Below are 25,848 nucleotides of genomic sequence, written 5' to 3' on the forward strand. Positions count from 1 at the left end.
CAGCCTCTGAAGCGTGATATCACCGAGCAAACAGAACAAAACCAAACGATCGGTGGACTGTGTCTCATTGTTAAAGTTTTATTTTTAGAAGATGCTGCTTTTCCAAAAGAATGGAAGAAACTTTGGCACTTCGGTAAAAATCTGTTTTATTCTCCAGCAACTTCACTGGCCCAGAAGATCTCATTTATCCATTTTCCCCATTTATAACTTTAAAGGGCACAATTTAGACAGAACTGCACTAAACAATACATCACACATACCATATATATGATATACATATATTGCACACATATCAGCAAGAAGTATATTTCAAAGCAATAGTAAACAAAGTATTTTAATGGAAAAGTGGGCCAAATAATTCAAAATGTTATACACAAGACACAAATATTTGAATGCAAGCTAAAATTTCCAAAGCTCAGAAGATTATGTTTCTCCAGTATCCAGCAAAAATTATATTGAATTAGCTTTTTATCCAGAATTTTTGAGATGGGTTTGTACAAATACTCTAGTGGTTTAATGACTTTTTCTCCAATTTACCACCAATATGTATCATATGAAGGAAAAGATCAAAGCATTCATAAATATTCTGGCTGCATATATAGAGAGACTGTTTCTATTTGTATTAAATTTCCCAAGTTGCATTTAATTGTTTTTGTTTGTTTTGTTTTTTTATGTTTTTTGAAAGGACGAAAAAATTTGTTACGCTATTGATGACTTATGCTCAATTTATTGATGTCATTTCAGTCGTCCTTTCACCTGCTTTACAGCTGCTAGCTTGGCTATTTTTTGCATATCAGTATACAAAAGTGTCATCAGCATACGTTCACAGTTATGTCTCTTGACACTGATGTGGGAGATCTTTAAGATATAAGCTAAATAGTAGGGGGACTAACACTGATCCCTGGGGTATACCTGTTGTCTTAAATTAATATTTCCTTTGCTCTGAGTTGAAAATATGTAAATTTCATTCAAAAAATCAGATTTAGCTAATGTCACTTCATTTTCTTTGTTTGTTGAAGTCTTTATAAATCAACATATCTGTATTTCATCCAGATTTAATCACTTTCTCTGTTCTTCATCAGTTTCCACAGATTTCCATTAAAACAGCTGATTTTTATTTTGGATTTTTTTCTCTGTATCTTCACCGCAGTTATCTCCCTTGAAGAGTTAATTGTAATTGTGAATGTGTTACAGCCATTTATAAAATGAGCACTTGGTAGTTGCATCCCATCTGTGGTGCCAAAAGTTGCATTCATGGTTTTTGTAGTGCTCCAGTAACTGAGAAATACTGTAAATGTAGATTGTGGTTGCAAATTTCATCATATCATATCTGATCATCAAACCAAAGTACAGTGCCTTATTGTTGTACTTAAAATGTTTAAGCATGACTAATCCATCAAAGCAGACATCCATGTATTATGAAATCTGCTCCTATTCTGTCATGGTGGCTCAATGTTGACATTTATAATTACACCTCCATGGTATTTTGTTTATTATGATTTGACTCTCTTAGCACACTCATTGCTGCAGGGTGTAAACTTGGCAGCACTAAGCACCTGTCATGGACCACCTTATGAGTTTTATTAAACATTTTCTTTTATTATTTTTCAATGATGATTTCTGTTATCAAGTAGTGTTTGTGTAATTAAGATTATTCATTAAATGGTCACAATTACCTCCACCTCCATCTTAGTTCAGTGAAACCTCTCGAGCCTCGGGTGTTTATGCTGCCAGAGTGCAGTATTGACGAATAAACGTGGTATTTTGCCTCTCAATTTACTTTATTGCACTTGTCCTGCGTCCAAGGATAGCATTTCTTAACTGCACTGTAACTACACACACACACACATACACACACACACACACAAAGCACACCTGGGGAAACATTCCTCGAGGGAAGTCATCAATCAGTTTTATGGCTTTCTCTGGGAAAGTTTCCTCCTCTCCAATCAAGCGTCTTCCTCCCTCCCTCCACCTCAATTCTCTTTCTTATATTTCCATCTGTATCAGTTTTGCCTCACATCTGAGAACGATCCACTCCAGCCAATTAACTTTAACTATTTTTCCTATTCCACTGAGGGATAATTGGAGCAAAGTGGGGAATGAGATCTTTGCCTGGACAATACGAGATAAGACTACTGCAACTTTCCTCCTTGTCCTCAATTTGCCCACCAGTGGTAATAAACTTTAAGCAGAGAATCTGTACAGTGTAGAAAAATGTTCTTAACAAGCCATGAAATGCTCAATTGAGCCTGAAAACTGTAGTTTTCTCTTAAAGACGGAAAAGTTTCCAAGGCTCAGAAGATTCCACTTGTCTCAAACAGATGAACCTGTTTCAGGAAAGTTCATTTTCTCATGCTAGTAATCCATCTGAAATTTTCTTTTCTGCAAGCTATGTAACCAATTCAACAAATAACTACTAATTTCAGATAAAAATGACTCAATTTATCAAACTTATGACTGTTATTTGCGACCAGTAGTGAAAGGAGTATTAACAGCCTTTAATTATGTAAAAGTAATGTGTTCTAGTAGTAAAAGTGTTTTGGAAAAATGTATCGCCTACAAATTTGAAAAGTTAAAGCACTCAGTATGCAGAATGGGCCTTTTCAACGTGTTGCATTTTTATGATTATTGAAGTATGAAGTCAGAGCAGCATTTTAACTCAATAGCTGGTCAAGGCGGAGGGTAATTTTATCCTGCTGGGTAGTTTAATCTGCAACAGTGCATCATATTTTACAAGCTGACAGTGTTAGAGAAAGTATTCAGATCCAGTAAAAGAAGAAATACCACGCTGTAAAAATACTCCACGACAAGTAAAAATTCTTACATTGAAAATAATACAAAATAATAGTACATAAGTGTAATTTGCAGAATGTATTTAAAGTTATAATCCTTATAAGGTTATAAGAATATTATAAGGATAATAACTTTAAAGTATCAAAAGTAAAAGTACTCACTGCATGAAAAATGGCTGCTGTAATGCATCTTTTTTTATAAGCAGATCAAATGTTTTGTGTGTAAAATCATTTAAAGTATAAATTAAAGTATAAAAAAGGGGATTTTTAAAAGTGTAAAAAAGCATAAATGTATGAAGCATAAAATGGTAATAGTCCACTCATGTAAAATACTAATATCACACAAGTGTAACAGTGCTTCAGTAAATATATATATATATATATATATATATATATATATATATATATATATATATATATATATATATATATATATATATATATATATATATATATATATATATATATATATATATATACATATACACACACACACACTACTCTCTAGCCTGAAGTGTCCAATGAGTGTCAGAACAATGTAAACTATTTTCTGTATAATCAATATCTAATTAACTCTAAGTTTCTTTGGAGGAGACTCAGTGAAAACAGACATTGGCTCAGGCAACATATCACATTATTTACTGCTCATTTAAAGACAGAAGATCAATTTAAAAAAATAAGGTCTATAGGATGGTAGGTGTCAACATTAATAGGCAAAGAAAACGTTTTTAAAAATATTTTAACCTCGAAATCAACAAAACATTAAACTCTAAAAAGATTTGGGGCCTATTCGACTCGATTTTAACCTTGACACTGTGTTGGGTTTGAGTTTGATGGATATATATTTGCCATATGAGCCAGTTTGGCAGATGTGCGCCGTGCGTCAAGCAGGATGTGACTCCTCTCGAGGTGGGAGCTCTTGGCTCAGTTCAGTTACTATAAGGAGAGACGCACCTCCCCACAGATCCCGTTAATTTGCCCCCCTCCTCCTCCTCCTCAGTCCCCGGTGTGTTGCCCCCTCTCGGCAGGTCTGTCTTCTGCTCCTCTCCAGACGCGCCGGAGCTGGATGTCCGGACACTTGCTGCGCTGCTCTTAATGATCGGGAGGGACCGCAGGAGCAGGAGAAGTAAGGAGAAGGGGAATCACTTGGAGGCACATGGTGAGCTCGTATGATTTACCTCTTTTATAAATGTCTTTCGCTGATACTTGAGGATTGTGTGAGGTTTTGACTTGTCCTCTGTTGAAGTCGCGCGTAATGGACGGCAAGTCCGATCTTGCCATTTTTTGGCACTGCAAGGAGGAGCAAAGATAAGGAATACATTCCCAGAAATATTATTTGGAAACTGTGTGATAAAATTTGAGGCAGAGGAGCATGTAGCACGAGGTTGCGTTTTCTGCTCTACAGTATCTAATAATTGACCAAACTGACTAAATATCCTGACATTTTGTCCCTTATTGCTGCTCAGCTTATTCTTAGAAAATCAGCTGATAACGAAGAGTTTCAGGCTATTTTGATTTTTACTTATCAATATGATTTATATTATAAAATTGTATAGGCCTTGGCCTGCAGGGGCTTTGACTATTGGGGTTTATTTTACTGTATTTGACGGGCTTTTGCCGGATAAACCTTTAAGACTACAGCAGGCCGAAGAGATAAGTTGGCTGCAGTCTTAATTATGGTTTTATGAATTATTTTACCTACAACTTCTGTCAGCATAAAACCAAAGATTTTAGCTTTAGCTTTTTTCCCCCACAAAAGTACTTGTTGTAGCATGTTGCCGCTGGGACAATGCACTCGTTATTATAATATAATTTTAAGCATTGATGTTAGATTTTTGTGCCATTATAGTCTAAAGATCCAGATAAAATTAAATATAAAAATCAAAATATTAACATAACACGCCAATGAAGCTAATTTTAATTGGTTGGACTTTATTGAAATAATTTGTCCTAAAAGCCAAACACATGCAAAACAAGATTCCTTTCTTTTTTCTTTTTTTAAGGCTTCTGAATCCTGTATGCTTATTTAAAAAGCTGACTGATCAAGCTGCGATAGAGTAACACTGTAAATATTATTGTTCCTATCGGGGAGATAAAGCTAATTGACTGCAGCCAATTTCTGCTTAACAAGTGCAATTAGCTCTGCAGAATTGGGGCAATTAGGCTCCGGGCTTCACTGTTGGCTCTTGCCAAAGTAATCAGGCTAAATATGATAAACATTTATGTTGAGTGAACCGTGACGTGTGAATCATTATTCTCAGGTCCATTAAATGCAACGCCTGCATCATGCGTGTGACTGCAGGCTGTTTGCCTTTTAAGGTTCGTCTGTAGTTAATTTGTTTTTCCTAAAATCCCTTTGCAGGATCGTATCCGAGAGAAAATATACCGTATTTGCTTTAATATACATATAGGCTGTATCGTTAGGATATAGGGGCGTAAATTTCTGTATAGGCGTCAGCACAATTTTACAGTTGAGGCCTTTTTGGCAGTGGTGACAATTAATTACAACAGGCTGTTGTTTGTTTCTTTTCATAATCTGATAATCATTTAAATAAGAAATTATCTGACACGAATCATGGGTGTTTTTTATTTGCTATGTGCTCATAAAGGGCGCAACTCTGGGCAAAATATTGTGTTTTTGTTTTACCGGCTGCTCCTCATTATTAATCGGCTGTATGGCACCTTGTGGATTTAATTGACACACAATTACAACCATAGGGCCTTACTTTTTTTCCATCTTGCCCGAGGTTGTCTTTGGCGTGACTGCAACATGGAATCACAGTGATTTCATTTCCATCTGTTTTTCAATATCAACATGTGAAGCCTCCATGGAAAGCGCCTTGCCAACTTGTATGAGAGCCTGTAAAGGGGAGGGGGAGGATTGACAGGAAACTTTAAATATCAAGTGGGTAACATGTGTTTTTTTATTCAAAAGCAAAGCAAGCAGGGCTCATATGGGTCAACGCACAGGCCGAGGCACCCTCCGTGTGCCTGTTGAGGTACACTTGGCCCCTGGGGGCCCCCCACACATGCACTGGATTGGCAGTTTGTTGGAGGTGCAAACGTGAATGACAGAGGCCTTTAGCTAAAGATACAAGCAGTGATAATCCATTTTGTGCTGTCTGTTGCTTCCACCTCCTGGACTGCCCCACTAAAATTAGATTATTACACCAAAAACAGAACTCCTGGAATCCGCTCCGTGTGGAATAACACACACATGGGCTTCAACTGTGCAGGCAGGAATGTAGTTTGGGAATACAGACCGCATACGTAGCCTTTCTCTTCTCACCCAGTGTTGTATTTCTGACCGGCTGAGGACAATTGCAAATTAACAAAGGTGTCAGTGTGGTAACATGCTCCAACAGGTGCTTTGGTTCAGCTTCAAACATGCAGGCTATAAGAGCGGGCTTATATAATTGATCATATTTATTTAAAGGCTCCATGTCTTATAGTAGAGCAATGTAGAAGCCTGGGAAAAGTCTTCCCAGCGACTATCGGCTCGGTCTCTTCTAACTGCGCAGAGTCCTGTTTATTTACAAAAAACACAATTTAGTCTTGTTGAACTCATCAGAAAACAGCAGAGCAATTTGAATTTAACATGTTTTCCTCCGTTGGCTGTCCAGAGCTGCTGCCCATGACGAGGAATGTTAAAATGTGTGAGACACGCCAAATCCAGCTCATCTGCTCACCAGAACAGCTCCACACCCAGACACACTCTAAAGTGTGAACAGGCCAAAGCGAGTTAACAGGTAGCAAGAGACAAAGTCCCACACAACCTCCAGAGGTTACCCCCCCACTTTATTGCAGGAACCTGCTGCGGTGCTCATTTCCTGCAAATCACTAGAAATGTTTATGCAGCAGAATAAAGTTTAAAAGTGGCATTTTATGGGTCAAAACGCTAAAAAATGTCCAAGGTACTACTCATGTGATAATCTTCTACTGATGTTCCTCTCCTTACTAGTTTGTTTGCCTCGGATCAGGCATTAAAAATAGTACAACAGATTATATGAAGTATATATACTGTATATGCAAAATGTAGAAATAGACACAAACCAAATATCAGCAAAATAATCAAAAAAAGAACTAAGACTTTGACAGTGCAACAAGCACATACAAAAAAACCCTCCTTCAAGCTTCCTCTTGCATTTTTTCTAACAGATCATTATTCATAATCCATATATCCCTCTGATAACCCCACTATTCTCTTAAAAATGCAGTCCTAAGTACTGACTATGCATACTTGCAAACAATTACTTTGTATTTTATAGTTGTACTGTTGATCAGGGTCAAAAAAAACACATGAAATCTACTTTGATTCACTGTTGTAAGACAATAAAACATGAAAACTTACATGAGGGGTGTATACTTTTTATAGGTACTGTTTATGCACAAATTCTTCTTACTACAGCTTTTATGGGTTTTACCATAAAACAATGCACTTGTGTTTTTTCCTGATATTAACCTTTTTGGCTTCTTCAAGTTCATCAGAAGCTTACATTTCAGTGTAATGAAAAACGAAGGAAGGAAAATTACATTAGGAAATAAATACGGACTGCAGCTTGTTGCTCCGGGCTTCGAGCACGCACAAGAGCGGTGGTCTCCTCGCTCTCGCTGTTCAACTTTGCTGTAAACATGCCCCCAGGTTGTCAGCAAGTATTTTTCCAGCCCCTTTCCAGCCAAGCATAGCTGCTTCTAAAGATCACCCGCCAGAGATGTTGTTGATCTCATCATACCACTATTTGGCTGTATAAGCTTTTTGAAAGACAGACATTACTGCCAAGTCATTTTAAAACTATGTTGGTGATACATTATGCTTCCAAATTCCTTGTTGATTTGTATTTTTAAAGGTTATTGTTAGCATTTAGACTCTATTTTGCAGTTGCAGGGGAGAATAAAAAGGGGATGATATACAACTGAGGCTCCAACTACTTGTTGCCAATATGCAGCGATACCAGACTGGTGTAAAATACCCATGATGTGCAGTTATTGCATATTATTCTCACCGAAAGGAATATTAATAGGGAACGTCGCTCATCTTCAACATGTTCTTCCGACACATTGGCCGTGTGAATTTATGGAAAGCAGTAGAGAAAAAACCTTGAAACTATATCCGGTTGGGTTACGTTGGCGGTGCCAGACAGATGATCTGGTTTCGGAAGAGGAGAGAGTCTGGATTTGGCCTAGAGGGGCGCATTAAAAACCTCAGGGGCCTCTCTCAGATGAGCATCCATTTATCAAAGTGGTTGTAATGGGCCGATGTTTAATTAGTCATGTAATGTGACAAAGACAAGAACAAGTGCATGTCATGGGAATGTTAAACAACCGCCCCCTTTCTCTCTTTGCCTCATGTGTTTCACTCGTCCCACCCGCCCCAAAGCTGAACCCCCACCCGCCTACGCTCACTCTTCATTCCTCATCCAGAGGGAATTCTTCCACCACTTCCCTGAATCCTCCAATAACCTTTACCCTGCTCAGTCCCCTTAACGCCGTCTTCCCTTTTTCTACAGCAGAGACATCAACACTGTATGAAACCAGAGACCTAATTAATCACCCAATCAGTCCTGCTTTTTATCAGTGTTTCAGGTTCCCATGGGGCACGTCTTGACTCGTCAGGAATGCCCTGCCGATTCTGGACCCCAGGAATGTGTCTCGGTGGCACCTGGGTCACAGCCAGACTTCTCATCACTGCACACGTTTCTTGTAGCGTTTCCAGTAGCAACACCACAAAACATAGTCGCCTGATACTCCTGATCTTCCCTTTTGTCCTAAGCAAGCTAGGTTAGTCCACTTTCTAGCTCGTCTTTGCTTTTGGAGGTCAGGAGCGGAGCAGTTTGTCCAAGGCAGCCGAAGGAGTGACATGGCCTCCTCGCAGGCCCTTAGAGCTGTGTGGTCCCTGAGGGAAGCCTCATATTTCGGTCGTTGGCTAATTGAGCGGGATGACGAGGCCGGAGAGGCTCTCAGCCCCGTCCTCTCCTACGGGTTTGGTTTATGCAGCCCTGCTGACTTTGCTGTCAGTGTCAAACGCTTGTTAGGACATCATGAATCTCACAGCAGTTAAGAATATTCCCAGAACAGAATGAAGGGGGCAGGTGATAGATGGGCAATAAGACGGAAGAGCAAAGGGAAAGTTGTTTGAAAATATGGAAGAAAGGTAGTTATTAATGAGAAAATGACACCTTTTTAAGAAGAGGAAATTGAATGACCCAAAAGTTGAAGTTGAAGAACTTTTTAGAAAGAAACATGCAGAAGAGGTGCTTGTTGGGAATGTGCTTCTGGGCTTCGGGTGAGCGTTAACAATAAATCACTGGTTCCAGAAAGTAGATTCATTGTTCATTTTGTCCACATGCCAGAATTAAAGCTCTTGGGTATCAAATCTTGACAGAGGAATAAATTATACTGATCACCAGTTGTATGAGACGGGAAGGGATTTGTTCACACTGCGGACGTACACAAGTCTGTGTTTGTCTTTACCACGGAAGTATTCAAGTAGGGGCTCAAGCTGAACACACATTTCAATCTATAAATCATTTCCTACCATCTTCAAGACTAATCTGACACTGCTTCTTCCCTCTCCTCCATTCTTTCTCCTGAGTTTTTTTTTTATAACTTCTTCTCCGCTCGATAACACCTCATCCTGCTCATGCTCAGGCTTCTTGCTCGCCTGCAGCACTGACCGACGGTAAAGGATTTGAAAAGGAGAGCCATAAACGTGATGGATGTGGTCCAGCTTGGGGTTTAGCCCCAGCTGTTGGGCATGTTTTTTGTCATTCCAGACAGACCCGCTGGGTGCGCGCCCTTCTTCACCCGCACTCATCCACTCTTTTTGGGGTTGAGGGGAGTTTTGAGACTGATGTGTTCTCAAAGCCTGTTAAGGTCATGGGTTCAAAACAGTGGCTGACACTAAGTTGAAGATTGGAGATTACATTTTTACGGGATGAGATCTTTACTGGAATCTACCAAAAGCCAAGAAGGTGCAGCTTGAAGTGATGCAGGGAGCTGGTATCATGTGTTTTCTATAAAGGCACAGGTGGTCTATCTTGGATTTCCTTCTTACGCTTAAAATGCAAGTCATATAAATCAATCAGTTTGTGTTTATTTTTCCTTTTATGATCTAGCTCCCATGGTTTTCTCTTAAAATCATCTTTTTTTTCTTCCACAGGCTCGATGACATGATGTTCCAGCCCTTTTCCCCTCCCCCCTCCACCTCTCTCTTCCCTGTTTTCCTTCTACTCCTCCTTTGCCTTCCTCCATCCCTCATCTCCTCTTCCCTCTCTCATGTCCCGTTGAGCTGGACTTCACCTCATGATCCCTGCTACCACCTAGATGGCCGTCCACGACACTGCCTATCAGAGTTCATCAACGCCGCCTATGGGATCCCGGTCAATGCTAGCCACTCGCTCCAAGGGTCTGATTATGATGACAACATCACCACTTTGACTGACCTCCATAATCCTCACAACCTCACCTGTTGGACAGCTTACAGGGGTCCTGACACTGGGGACTGGGTTTTCACCCTGCCTCTGGGACGCCGCTTTGAAATCACTTATATAAGTTTGCAGTTCTGCCATCAGGGGGAGCCGTCAGACCCCATCTCCATCTCCATCCTGAAGTCGATGGACTATGGGCGCACTTGGAGGCCGATGCAGCATTACTCCAGCGACTGCCTCGGGAACTTTGGGCTGCCTTCCCAGACAGTAGCCCAGACCAGGCATCAAGAGACGGAGCCCCTCTGCTCAGATCCTCGGCCCTTGCAAAGGCAGCGGGGTGGCATGGTGCTGGCCTTCTCCACTCTGGACGGACGACCATCTTCTCCTGATTTTGACTACAGTCCCACCCTCCAGGACTGGGTGACGGCCACAGACATCCGTGTGGTCTTTCACAAAGTGTCCAAAGAGGCCAAAGTGGGTAGCTCAGATAAAAAGGAAGAACCACGATGGCGTGATGGCACAGAGGAAGAAAGGGGGACTGGGTTTCTGGGGTGGAGATCGGGCTACAAGGGAAACACTGGAGATCAGGTCGACAAGACAGATAATACACTGGCATTTTTCAACAGGGAGACAAAAAACTCAGAGATCAGAGTGAGGAACAGAGGCGAGAAAATGGACAAACCTGGACGGAAGGGTCATTCTAAAGGGTCAGGTCAAGATGAAGATGGACACAATGTGACCAGCAAGGAAGGCGGGGACAGTTTCAGCTCAGCCACGCTCACATCTTCAAAGAAAGGCGAGAAAGGCAGGGGGCGTGGCCGCAAGAAGGAAAATAATCCTTGGCCACCTTGCCAAAATGACGTCTGTAATTGGACAGTTAATGGGCGGAGCAGGAGCAACAAAGGGCGGGAACTGAGGAAGCGGAGAAACAATATTCTCAACATGAGACAAAGCTCCAGAAATCTGCAGGTGGCTCCACCATCTGCTTTTATCTCTCCAGGCCGAGCTCCTCTGGCCCTCTCCGACCTGCAAGTAGGGGGCAGGTGTAAATGTAACGGACACGCTTCTAGATGTCGCCGTGACGACTCAGGGCGGGCAGTGTGTGTGTGCGAGCATCACACAGCGGGGCCAGACTGTGATGTGTGTGAGGATTTCTACTTTGACAGACCCTGGCATCGAGCTACACCTACTCACCCAAACCCCTGTGTTGGTGAGTCCTGGATCAAAAACAGTGTTAAAGAATAACGTCAAGTTTTTCCCTGTATGATTTTTTCTCATTGTTTTAAAAAAAGAAAGATTTTTGAGATATGCAGCCCAATACATAACACGATACAACACAACAGAGCATATCTCTACTACTACTACTACATGAGTACTATAGGGGTTGTGGGTACAAGCAATGGGGAATGAGTGTGGTAGTTACACATACAAATAGTGAACATTTGATTGGATTTTTTGCTTTATTCCGGTATTTTTTCCCTAGTTTTTTCTCTTTCCAAACACTTGTAAAAGTATAGAAATCAATAAAATATTGATCTAAAAAATTAAAACAAAATATTATACATTTATACATAGTATATAGTTGAAAATAGTAGATATATTTATAAAATGTGTACATTTTTGTAAAATTGTAAACCAATACAATACTATTTTGGGTTGCTGAAAATATTAAAGCCAGAAATTCTGTTTTCAGCTTTCACATTTAAACTAGTCTAATATACAGTATATAAGTACTAGGTCACAAGTTGTAATTATAGCTGACGTTTTGCTTGACTTGTAACTTTTTTAATTAATTTGAATATGTCGAAATATTTTAATGTGTCTGTGTGTGACCAGTGATATCTGCATGATGTTGATTAGTACTATTAGTACTATTGTACTATTCTCCTGTGGCTGATGAGCTGGAGCAGGAAATTGTATTAATGCATTATCATCTGTTCCAGTCAAAATAAAATGAAAAAATTAGCACCAAATAGGTGACAGTGTCATAGCATGGTCATCACTAACCAGCACAACGCAGATGCCACCAGTTACATTAAGATTCATCTTATTTTTCATCACCCTTTAAAAAAGGAACCAATCCAAAGCATCTGATTTTGTTCACTTATATACATTATTGTCTCCCTTGTCCAGCCTGTGAGTGTAACGGCCACTCAAACAAGTGCCGCTTCAGCATGGAGGTGTTTCAGCAGTCGGGACGGCGCAGCGGAGGCGTGTGTCAGAAATGTCGCCACCACACTGCCGGACGCCACTGCCAATACTGTCAGAATGGATACACCCGCGACCACAGCAAGCCGCTGCACCACCGCAAGGCCTGCCAACGTCAGTCACTAGAAGTGTGTGTGTGTGTGTTTGTGTGTGGGGCCGGGTCAACGGGAAAGAGGAAGCGCTTTCCTCTTTGTGTATTTGTGCACATGCATGGATGCATGACATGTAACCTTAACAACTAACATTTTCTGCATTTGTGGAAGATAAAAAGCAAAATCAGAGTGTGACCGACGGCGTTTATGTCTGACTGTCTGAATGCTCTCTCTGTGTGTGTTTACACGCTTGCTCTGTCTCCGTCCGAGCGTACAGAAGTGTTTATGGGGTGGTTACATTGTGAGAGTGGCTAGCTATTCCTGTTAGCGATACACACACACACACACACACAAAAAAAACTACACACAAACCCCACTGAGCTGCCACCTGTATCCTCATCGTTACCACCGGTTGGCATCTGCCGTGACCTCTGACCTTTGACTGGTCACATGTCCTAAGTAACTGTGACACTTCGGCATGCTCGTGTGAAAGCTTGACCACGGGACTAATATATCCAGAGTTAATGGGGCATTCTGGGAGCTAGACACACGTGCAGGGATGAAAACAGATATGATCTAGTATCAAACATGACTACATTTTATCACTTTTTTTTTTATAGCAAACTCTATTTTTTTATTCTTCCAACACACAGTCTTACATTTCACCTTTAATTTATTGATGCTATATTTCACTGAATTACCCTTCAGTGACCAATTACTCATTTTCTCCAGTCAGGTTGTTTGGATTTGTTGTAAGGATTTGTTTAAACATTATTGGAGTGTGAACAGAGCTGCTGAAGTGTGGCTTCCTCTGCCCCTATCTGTCTTCTCTCATTGGGTCTTATCCCTTGATAGTACTGGTAAATAAAAAGCTTTGCAATGTAAATCACAGCAAATCCAGGCAGTAATTGTTATACAGCATCAAAAGAAACAACAGAAAACCAATTAGTTTAGTTTTTGTCTGCTTTTATGATCAAACTTTCCGTTCTTGATGGCACATTGATCACCTTTCTCCATCTTGTTGGTTGTTTGGTTTGACATGTAAATATATAAGAATGTTGACCAAACCAAACCATCTCTGCCATGACGTGATATTCTGTTAAAACACTACTGAGGAATCTGTCTTTGTTTACCCATGAGGGGAGCTATAAAATAGCTTTTCTGGTGTCGGTAGAGGTCTTGTGTCTTGCTCAAGGACACAGACAGGGAGAAGGACAGATGCCTGCTGTCATGCAGGATTAAACCTGAGGTCTGTCACTGATTGATGGTCTTCTTAATCCTGCCTGTTGCCCAGTCATGTCTTTTGTTCAACAGACTTTGATTTTAAGATCAGGTTTTCCCATAGACCAAAGGTTTTCAAAGTGGGCGGTGGGCCTCCCCTGAGGAGCTCCAAACAGTTTCAGGGGAGACTCAGTGAATGGAAGAAAAAATAGTATGTAATGATAAAAGTACATTAGTTATTACATTAGTTATCAAAAGGAGATCACGTAGAATAGCCTAAATGTGTGTGATTTGGTTAAAGAGATAGTTCAGAGATGCAGTAGTTTTGGAATTTCCCACTTTCCTGGAGTCAGAGACAAATAAACAGACAGACTTTTTTATGTATTTGGTGTAGTCCAAAGTTATGTCAAACAGCAATATCAGGCTATCTTGGCTCAGTTGTTGAGTGCAGGGAGGCCTACAGTCTAAGACTTTGAAAATCCCTGCCATAGACACAATGAACTGACACTATAACTAGTAGCTATGAATATAGACTCTTACCAAAACAGTCAAAGTAATCTCTCCTTTCAGCTCAAATCAAATTAAACAGACTGTCTATTCAATTGTTGTACAGCTTAATATTATTGCTCATGTAAGCGATAAAATCCTGCAGGATTCCTGTAAGACTTTTTTGTAATGCTAATCATACCCCACCTCAACATCCTGTTTCAACTAGAAAGAGATCATTTGAATAAAATAAGAAAATAAATATTTAACTTCTCTGTTACATCTTGATGCATCATCTTTTCCACAAAACCAGGGCAACTCAACTGAACGTGCTTATTTCCAGACTAGCTTCATAGCCTACAGAACATATATTGTAGTTCTCCTCAGGTCTACAGAGACCTTTAGTGTCTTTTAGCTCATTGTTTTGATTTTCCCAGTCCCCAACTGTATTTGTTTTGTTTTACTCTCAGTGCGCTCATCAGTGTCGTTTCCAGTAATAGCAGGCAACATGAAAAGCTCTGATAAATGTACTGCACACTTCCCTCCCAGCTTTGGGCTGCAGATGGACAACGTTAGCTAGCTGGTGAACATAATGGAGATATTAGCAACTAAAGAGCCAGATATTTTACACATGAGTTGTTGGAGACAAAAAACAGAGCTACAAGAAGAGTAAATATTGGACTTAAATTTGTCAGGTTGTTTGAAATATGACTTCAAGTTAATGCTAATGTTGTTGCATGTCTGCTAAATATGTAAATAGGCAACTGATTGATAACATATTCACCACAGCAACTTTACAAAGAGGAGATAAGCTTGTGCCACCACCTGTAACTGACCAAAAACATAAATTATTGTTGCTTTAATATCAATGCCATGAAGTATCAACATCAAGTATCAGTTGTTTAATTTTCTCATTATCTTTTCCAGCGTGTCAGTGCCATGCTTTGGGAGCGGTGGGTCGGTGGTGTAACCAGACATCAGGTCAGTGTCTGTGTCGAGAAGGAGTGACCGGCCTCAGGTGTAACCGCTGTGCCCTGGGATTCAAACAGGGCAGGTCTCCTCTACGGCCCTGCATACGTAAGTCTCCTGTCTCACAGCTCAAGGATGTTGTCACCCCATATAAAGGGCAGTTGCTGTTTGGCACCAAAAGGATGTTAAAGAAGCAGATCAGGAGGCGGGAAAATGTACAAAAATGTGATGTTTATTTACAAAGATATTAACGAAACAGGCAAAAATGAACACCAGGAAATTCAACAAAAATAACTTAAGCCAAAGCAAACAAACAAATAAATCTGCAGCGTCACAGCAAGCTGCCTCATACTCTCTTCCCCACTCCATCTACCAATTGACCAGTGACTGGCCTTTTACCTTGACAGCCTCACCTAACTAATAATAATAAGAAGAAGAAGAATGGATTACATTTATATAGCACTTTATATTGATACCCAAAGGACTTCACAGTGAAGGGGAGAAACTCACCTCAACCACCACCAATGTGTAGCACCTACCTGGGTGATGCACTACAGACATTTTGCACCAGAACGTTCACCATACATCAGCTTGAGGTACAGAAGGAGGAAATCACTGAGCCAGTTACAGTGAAGGATGATTAGATGGCCAGATGGAGAGAGCCAGGTTGGGAATTTTGCCAGGACACCAGGGAACCCCCTACTCTTTGCCATGGGATCTTTAATTACCACACTGAGTCAGGACCTCCGTATAACGTCTCATCCGATCATACAATCTGCCCACCATCACAAAACTCAAAGAAATCACAGTAGGACTGAAGCTCTTCAACAAAATAAAACATTGTGAAATAAATACCACCCAAATTAAACCAGTATTCCATTATTTTGGACTTAAAATTAGTGATTTAACACAAAAAAACTAGTAATGTTGGGAACCAGGGCAAGGAGCCACCTTTTCACACAGTAATATATATTGATTTTCATCCAGATTTTGGAAAAGTGTCTCTTTTCTGCCTTTATAGAGCTGAAGTCCTGATGTCATATCTTGGATAGCTGCTGTCTCTATAACTCAATGCCATCTGTAATGAAGGGTTAGTTTTTCTGAAAAAAATTTACAGCATAGTGGTGCACATATCACATTTCATTCTAAATAATCGTAAACATGTTGTCTGAAAAACATCCACACAGTTCAGCCCAGTCTGTCCAACTTTATGCCACATTCCCGCACTGTCGGATGGATGGGAAGGACTGGAAAGATTCCCATGTTAAGGACTTACCAGCGTTCACGTCATCTGAAAACTCAGGAAGGTTGTACAATAACTGAGGTGGTTGAATGAGGGTTTAAAATACTGTGAACTGGCAAAATTACATTATATTCCTTAAATTTGGTTTTAATTACATTGAACAATGGACTTTGGACAACGGACTTTCCATGCTCACTTGGTTTTCAGGCATTTCCGTATTATTAGATGCCAAGTGGGATAGAACAATCTCAGTTTCCCAGTTGTAATTATGTTTTGGAGGTTGACATGAACGCTATTTTACAAGCCAAATTTGTAATTATGGTAACTCCCATATGACATGAATGCAAAAGAATGCTGCATTCATGTGCTCCTCGGATGGTCCCATTTCCTTAGTCAATCTCTTGACTTCGGTGTGTTCTTGAGCTTTCAGGTCGTAATGCGGAATACAATATGGACGCTACAAAGAAGATGTGTTGTATTTTGTACCAGACTTGTTGCTGCACCAGAACATTCCCTAAAACCACAACATCAACTTTTTTCGCCCGACTTTCCAAGTTGTTCCGACTTGACATTGGCGTATACATGAATTTTCCCCATGGGGAAGTCATTTTTCCAATTATGCCGCCGCCACATGAATGCCACACTACCCACAGTGATTTTGGGCTTGTGGGAAATGGTGTTCATTAAAGGCCTCTAAACAAGTTGTCTAGATAATTTTATATAATTTCTTAAAGATTTACAATCCTTTCTAGACAATTGGTGTTAATCACATGACACATTGTTGCATAAGGTTATGTTGCAAGGCTGGATTTTTTGTTATTTGTGATGTAATGAATGTCAGTATGATTTTTAATGAGGAACAGATTTTACTTCTTCTTTCTATATGAATAGTAAGAGTCTTTCTGCACATCTATCATTCTGCATTTATATGCCGCCAGCTCTTTTAATCACAAACTTTTAGTTTGTTGTCAGTCATGACAAAGTGACCTCTTTAATGTCTCCTTCAAACTCATTTGCTCATGGCCTAAATGGATTAAACCTCCTATCAAACACTCTAAGCCTTTATCAAATACTATCTCAGTTTAAAAGGGGCCGCTGCTGTCCGAACTAATTTGGCCCAATCTCCCAGCATGTCCCCTTTTCATCATCCCTAGAGACGGTTTCCATAGCAGCGTTAACATGAGCTGACCACTACAGGGAAACCTCATCTCCATCTGATCTGGGATCAGCATCAGATCAAGTGCATTGTCGCTACTCATATCTCTGCGCCCGGGCAGCACCGAACTTCAGCCGTGAGCGTTAATCCACGTGTACTTCCACGGCTAATTGCACGAGTGCCGACAACTACACAAGCACTGACACTGTGTAAGCCCGGAGCCAGCAGTGGCGAGCTTCACACCTGTTGCAAGGCTCCAAACGCCCCCATCACAGGGCCCAGATTCATAACTCCCAGTGAAAGGAGTGAGTGAAAGAAAACCTTGTTTGTTTTTACTGCCAGACCATCTCAGGCTATGTATAGCATCTATACTGTACCCCCACCGCCACCTCGCCTTCTCTCCTCTCATCAGACAGACTAAAAGGCACGCAGCAGCCAGGCTAAACTTAAAGTTATCTCCAACTGAACCCTTCGTCCACACCTTGAGCACAGGAAGTTCACAGGATTAAATATGTGTCTCGCCCTACAAAAACAAAATTAAAGTAACAACATATGTCATCAAAATCGAGACACTGAAAAATTGAGGAACTAAATTTACTTACTTTATTTAGTTATCTTTAAATGAAAAATACCCATTTTGATTAACGGAATAATTTACTAATTGAATTCAATTATCCCACATAACTAAATGAGGCAGGAGAAAAATCCAACCATGACGGAGAAAAAACACGGAGCTAAACTCCTGCTTAAGCTAACGTAACTACATTAGCAGATGTCACCGCCTCAGCTCTGGATTAGTGGGATTTATGTCATTTATATGGCTTTACATATTTGGATATAAATTAAAATTAATTTGTTTCGATATAAAATTATTATAGTAAATGGACAGACAGACACCTAGAAAAACACACATTTAATTCCTGCTATCTATATGTAGAATAATCAAAATAGTTTATTTTCATAAACAAACTACTTCACATTTTGTTTGTAGCTTTTGTACTGTCCCTTGCACTCTGTAGTGTAGTATCTTTATTTTTTGGTATTATTTAGGTTCTATTGCAGTGATTTCTGGGGAGTAAAATAATCAAACCTCAAAGGCATAAAATGAAGGCGTTTCAACCTTTCTGTTACAGTTTTCCAGCCTAAGAACTTTTTTCTCAGCTTCATTGCTTCTGTAGTTACGGCTATCTGCTCTTGTAAGGCAGGGTCCATTTCAGTAAGCAAATGTCCGGCACAAATGGAAAATCCTTGCACTGATCTGTTGCCAAATCTGACCTCTGACCTCTTTGGACAGAGCAAGCAAGAGGAAGCTTTCGCTCCATGAGGATGATTCACATAATTATTACTGTGCACACTCAAACACAGTGCGTACCGGCAAAAAGGTGTCTGTACAACTTTGGATTCTTTTTTTGAATGACAATAGGGTTTGTAGAAAAACATCCCTGGGTCAGATGTCGAAAGAAGTTTTGGCATCAGTACTGAACTTAATTTGGCACTAGTATAAAAAAACGATACCCTCATTTCCCTGACTGGACCTCTCAGTTATACTGTATGTGCATCACCTTCCTGTCTTTAAGAAGGGGGGACAGTCAGCTGGGTGGGGGTGTAGGATGTCACTGGCCCAGTTGTGTCAGACAGGACAGGACACGGACGGGGAACAGAGTGTGTGAGCTTGGTAATATATGGCCACACTGTCACATACACACACACACACACTTTTACAAGAGGCCTGGATAACGTATGGGCAGACCAGCAAGTTCACAGACACGCACGCAGTCACGGAGCAAAACTTTATTTGACTCTCTGTTCAATGTTTGAGACAAAACCATACAAGAAATGATGGTTCGACCTTATTAAACTTCCAAAAGTAAAGTTTGTATCTCTGTGTGTGTTCGAGTGAGCGTCAAGTAGTGTGTTTCTAGACCATAAAAGGACCACACACACACGCAGTCATTTTGACACTTGCTTATCTTCGGAGTGAGCATACCTCACGCACCGGGAGGCATTCAGACATAGCACACATAACACACACACACACACACACATACACGCAACCTGACAGCCCATTTAGGTATGAAGAAGCTTCTCAGTGTATCTGCTCTTGTCACTTGTATGAATTTGTATTTATGTTTGCAGGAATTCAAGAGGTCGCTCCGACCCCAGTGTACCAGCCTCAATACAGCATAGGTGAGTAGATGCATGCAGAAAATCCATTTCATAAGAAGTGACCCTTAGGCTGTGGTCAAGTACTATACTTTAGTATAATTCTGATATATATATATGCTTTTCTCCACTACATTTATTTAACAGTCATAGTTTCACTGCATATTATATTTTATCGAGTCTATAAAATATGATATTTCATGTATGTTTGTTATTTAACTGCCTGTTTTGCTGATAATACTTACATAGGTAATATTTTGAATGCAGGATTTCCTTTCTTTCTTCTATTTCCTTCACCTGTTCACTTATTTTAAAGCTTTATTTTATTTTGAAAGCTTTAAAATCCACCTGTTCATGTGTATGTTCTATTTTAGATTGCTATGTAGTTCATATATATGTTTTATATATTATCCTGTATTTTTCTTTTAGGTTACATTTGATTTAATCTACTTTTATTTGCCATTTTTGTCTATTTATTTCTCCTGATGTCTTTTTGCACCTGTGCACCTTGTTTTACTATGAAAAAAAGTGACTCAAAACTTGATTATTAGGCACAAATTTTAATTGTGAGAAATAATACATAATACTTCATCAGATGTTGCATGTAATGTGGAGACAAGACAGTTCTATCTATTCTACTCTAATGAAGTTGAATTTTCGCTGCCTACAGTAGGCTTTTCACTCTCCACCCTTTTAATGTCACCTCATCAGTACTGACGTCCTCTACTGGATCAAATCTCACAACAAAAATATACCTACAGTATAACTCTATACTAAGTAGCTGTGTTCACGCAGTAGCTAACCACTCCCTCCTAGTGGTGACTTGAGGAATGTCCCACCTGCTGCAGCCGGGAGTCATCTGTTAGACACAGGATACTGTGATGACAAATACAAGCAGCCATATTGTAATTAGGGGAAAAGACATGTGCTGATATGCTTGCTATGAAATGATACCTTCTCATTTGATGCATTCTCCCTCCCTCACTCTCCTTCTCTCTCTCTCTCTCTCTCATGTAGCGGAGGAGTGTGTGTCCTACTGCCAGCCTTCCCAGGTTAAAGTCAAGATGAACTTGGAGACCTATTGTCTCAAGGACTACGGTTGGTATCTTTATATTCATTTATTCATATTTATATTTATTTTACAACACGTTATAATGCACATTCAGGCAATACTAAACAAAATTATTTACACAGAAAATGGAAGTAATATAACTGTAAATTGTAAATTTGATGATTTGGTGGTCATATTAGTCAAATAAAAATTACAATTAGTAATCAAAAATAAGATAAATTTATCATTAATTAAAAATAAATACATTTCCGTTCTCTGTGTTTCAGTGCTGAAGGTGCAGGTGAGAGGGATGGAGCGTTCAGGTCCCTGGTGGCAGTTCTCCATCTCGGTGCAAACCGTCTTCCGCACGGGGGCCAACTCCCGTGTTCGCAGAGGTCCCCAGTCCCTCTGGGTCCCCGACCGTGACCTCTCCTGCGGCTGCCCGGCCCTCCACGTGGGCCGGACCTTCCTCCTGATCGGCGCCGAGGAGGGAGAGCGGGGCTGGAGCCCTGGGGAGAGTCGCCTGGTGGCAGACCGCTCCACTCTGGCCCTCCAGTGGCGGGAACACTGGAGCCCCAAACTCAGGGGCTTCCGGGGGCAGGACAAGAGGGGCCGTTGTCCCGAAAAAACCCCCGACAACAACAGGGAGCACTCAAAACCCCAGTCTGGGTACATCCCCCCTCACCTTCTGACTGAGAAAGACAGCGAGCCTGATGGTGTGAAAGAGAAAGACACTCAAACATCAGTGGCGCCACACACACACTCTCACACAGACAGTGAGGTTAAATCCACAGAGGTGACCCCCTTGACCTCTACGCTCACTCTTGTGTGTTCTACTCAAAGTCCTACATGAAAAAAAGACAATATAAAAACAACAGGTTGGCTGAGATTTGGACTTTTATCCTTCATGTTTCTGGACATTTGGAAGAATGTACTCTTTTCAGACTTTTTACTGTTTTGTTCCTGAAGGTTTCAGGAGAAACAGGAGTGAATGTGCTTCTCCAGCCAAGAGGAAGCTCATATAGATAAAGTCAAATCCCTACAAAACACACACACACACACACACACACACACACACACAAACACACACACTTGTTGTTATGTGACGCTCAATTGCTCATCTAACAATGTGAAGAAACACTAGTGCCCATATTTAACTTAAATTAGTTGCACTGAGTTCTGCAGTTCAATGATGATGAAAATATTCAAATGTGTATGTGAAATATTAGTTATGAGAATTTTAATATTTTCTACCAAAGAAAATTAAAGTCTGACTAAACTCTTACTGAAATGCCATGAAGTATTTTTGTCTTATAAATATATTTTTAAAATATTGTTTGAATCATATTTATTGCTTGGATTACTTTGTGTAAAACACACACACACACACACACACACACACACACACACACACACACACACACAAAGAGAAAACTGACAGTCTAAATAAACAAAGAAGATACAGAATGTGCAGATTTACCAAAATTATAAAATGATAAATATTCTACCTCACATTTGATACACACAAATGTAACCAAAGCCTATTCAGAAATTTCATTTTATAAAAATAAAAACAAAGATATACTTTTGTTGTTTGTTTTTTTAAACATACCTAAATTCTGTCAATGCAATGTTTTGGCACTCATACTTCTCATATTTAAAATTTTTAATTAACATGGTTTTAAAATGGTTTTAAACTACATATAAACTTGAGCTGTAACGTTGTTGATGTTGGTCAACATTTAGAAAACAATTCGGTTTTTTTAACAACAATATTTATAAGGATATTCTTTTCTTTCAACGTCCTCGGAGCCTTATTTTGTGCTTTTTTCATGCATAAAAATATGCACACTTTTGTCCTATTTTCTAAAAGACACATTTTTCCTGCCCTGATAACATTTTTGCATAGTTGGAGAGATTGTGATAACAGTAATGCAAGCTTCAGTAGACTCACTCACTCACACACACACACACACACACACACACACACACACACACACACACATACTGCATGTACATTTACACACTGTACAATATTTGGGAAAATTGACACTATCTACAATCTGCTCTCTCATTGGACAGCTGACACGGAGACCAAACTAACCTCAGCCTCATTTTCTAACCATGTAGGAATCCTCAGATAGAGGATCAGGAGCTCAGATATGGATCTAAAAAGCATCGGCCCGACCTGTCGTCATGACTTGTGTTTCCATTTGGGAGATGTGGCGTCATAGCCCAGGGGAAATGGTGTTGTTGGGGGTACATTAAGACAGATGGAAGAGCTCCTATTTGTTGAGCAGCCATGTTGTGTTGGTGGTAGTGGTGTCAGTGATTGGCCGTGCCGCTGTGTTGAAGCCTGTGATTGAAAATAAAGAGAGAAAAATAGACTCGCTGACTGATGACCTCTCAGTGGGACCCATCATACAGTACACTGATGAGAAGGCTGTGTGTGTAACACTTGTTTTTGTGGTCTTTTGAGGTCCAAACATCCTCACAAGGATTTATGGGGCCACTCAACGAACATGGTCTACCAAACAAGCAGATCACAAAATTTTTTGTCGCACACTACTTATATTCACACCTTCCAGAAGAAAAATCGAAGAGACTGCTCTGGAAAAAGGTTAAGATATATTTTTTTAAATAGCTGTTTTTCCCCTTCGAGCCCCATCAATGCAGGGACAGAAAATCAACAGGCAAATCCTCCAATATGAGGACATTTTGTTTGTCCTTACTGAATGCCTGTTTGCTGTCATGTCAAATTTATCATGAGTATGACCTTCTGACTGATAAAAAACACTGAAGTCAACTACTTAGTCAACTACACCTAGCTAAAAAAAATTATAGTTCTACCCAAAAATGCAAGCAAGACATATGGCCTTTGTTCATGCTTTATTTTAAAATCAATACATCAGTTTGTTTGTTTTTTTAATGTAGGCATTCAACATGTAGAATGATCAAGAATTTGCATTAAAAATATCTAAATTATCATAAATACAGATAAATAGTTGAAACCTTGAACTTAAAGCTGCACTAATCAATATCTTATATCAACAACAGAACAAATGGCAAATGTGTATAATGTGAAAGAGGCCAATCATAGTGACAAATCCACAGAGAATTATCACCTGACTCTGCATTTCCACTCAGATCTATGCTGTGTTTTAGTGTCTTTCAGCGTATTGTTTTGGTTTTATGGCCCATAACTCTAGTGTTTTGGTTGAGTCTCACAGCTCTCATCAGTGTTGTAGACAAATCTCTAGAAACTCACCATACACTACCTGCCCAGCACCAAACAGCAGACAAAGTTAGCTGCTAGCTAGCCGAGCATTTAGCAGCTAGAGACCTATTTCCTTCAGGAGTTGGTGGAGACCAAAAACAGAGCTAAAAGAGAGTGAATATTCACAAGGTCTAATAGAGGTGAAAAAAAAAGCAGTCGATGCAGTTTTATGGTTTGATACTCTTGCCCAAAATAGTTTCCCATTCACTTTCCCTGAACGTGGCATTTGAGCAAGATTTATGAAAGCAACAAAGTAAGCTTAGCATTAGCATTTGTTTTAGATAAAGAAAGTATCATGAAATGGTGACAACAACAACTACTGGTGAAATTCCAGCCCCTCAAGACTCAAAATGCATCATTTTAAAAAGGAGCTTACCATTGAGATGAAGAAACTTAAGATGTTTTTGCACAAGAAAACAAAAACAAACTTATTACAACAGCCGAGACGCTGTCGTTCTATGTAGAGCGCATGGTTACAGGTCACATCCACACAAGTATAATAATACAAGTGTGTGTGTGTGTCAGAGGACAAGAGGAAGGGGAAGGCAGACAAATGAGAATGTGTGTGTGTCAGTACATGCACAATCATGTCTTGGAGGCAAAGTGTCTGCCCTTGTGTGTGTGTGTGTGTGTGTGTGTGTGTGTGAAAGCAAAGCACCTGCTGCGTTGCTGCAGGAAGCACCTGTCAGCGGCCGTCTCCTCGGTGCAGCCTCTGTCGACATCAGGGTTTGATCCCAAAACTCCCCAAACACACACACTTACACAGACACTAACAGACAGCTTAAGCCTTCAGCTCATTCTGCTGCAGGCAGAGCACGATGTCTGCGGCTTTGTTCACGTTAAACCGACAACACTCACTTTTCTGAGGCGCTGTGGACGAAAGCAGGCTTAATGTTTTGGTTGCATATGGAAAAATGCAGATCTGTGTGTGTGTGTGTCTGAGTGTGTGTGAGTATGTGATATTATGTTTACAACCTGCTGAGGGTACGTTTTACGAGAGGTGACTCCTCGTGCACTGCTGCCGGAGCCAAAGTTCAACTAGACCTCTTGCAAATACACACACTTTTTTTTTTTTTTTTTAAATATTTTCTCATTTCCTTTTCCTCACACACACACACTTAAAATTTCACTTTACTCTCTTCTCAGGCTTGTATATTTCTCCTCACACCCAATCTGTCATTGCGAGGAGCTCAAGCCCAAGTTCAGCAAGTTTCACCGTCACACTGTTTTTGGGACACACACACACACACTCACTCACACACACATAGGGCTTCTGTTAACCTGAGAGGCATAGGGTCAATCCCTGTGATCCGCTGCCTGCATGCCTTCCATACAGACACGCCGCCGACACAGCAACCCGACTCCCAGCTAGATTAGGACTAATCAAGCATGGCGCAGCTCCGGGCAGCAACTCCATGACACACACACACACACACACACACACACACACACACACACACACACACACACACACACATAGCTACACTACAACACTCATATGCTGCAAACATGTGCACACCAGCAGTTTGTGTTTTCATACAAATTGATGCCAAATGTATCGTAGTGAAACGCTTTTATCAAGAGCAAAATCACTGCCTCCATCCTCACAGCTTTCACCCATGTTTCTGTCACTCTTCATTCACTCAAAACCATATGCAGCAGCTTCAATAAAGTGTTTGATGAAGCAGATAAAGAATTGATATTATCATGCAATGTTGAAAGGCTGGAAGACATGTAATTTAAATAAAGTTAATGGCACT

The 25,848-nt window shown here is 40.3% G+C and overlaps 1 protein-coding gene across 1 annotated transcript; it reads left to right on the top strand.

The window, feature by feature from the left end:
* Positions 1-3,750: 3,750 nt before the first annotated feature.
* Positions 3,751-22,395, top strand: ntn5 (netrin 5). Its single transcript, XM_044341817.1, has 7 exons — positions 3,751-3,954; positions 9,955-11,432; positions 12,356-12,544; positions 15,157-15,306; positions 19,734-19,784; positions 20,778-20,858; positions 21,099-22,395. Exons 2-7 carry the CDS (start codon positions 9,965-9,967, stop codon positions 21,662-21,664), a joined length of 2,505 nt encoding a protein of 834 aa, XP_044197752.1. The 5' UTR covers positions 3,751-3,954; positions 9,955-9,964; the 3' UTR covers positions 21,665-22,395.
* Positions 22,396-25,848: the final 3,453 nt, after the last annotated feature.

Source organism: Thunnus albacares, chromosome 22 (genome assembly GCF_914725855.1).
Source record: "Thunnus albacares chromosome 22, fThuAlb1.1, whole genome shotgun sequence".
Classification (NCBI taxonomy): Eukaryota; Metazoa; Chordata; class Actinopteri; order Scombriformes; family Scombridae; genus Thunnus; species Thunnus albacares.

Coding starts and splice junctions, on each gene's coding strand:
- ntn5 (XM_044341817.1), top strand. CDS start 9,965: ATGATGTTCCAGCCCTTTTCCCCTCCCCCCTCCACCTCTCTCTTCCCT. Junction 15,307..19,733: donor TCCTCTACGGCCCTGCATAC/GTAAGTCTCCTG, acceptor TTATGTTTGCAG/GAATTCAAGAGGTCGCTCCG. Junction 19,785..20,777: donor CCAGCCTCAATACAGCATAG/GTGAGTAGATGC, acceptor TCTCTCATGTAG/CGGAGGAGTGTGTGTCCTAC.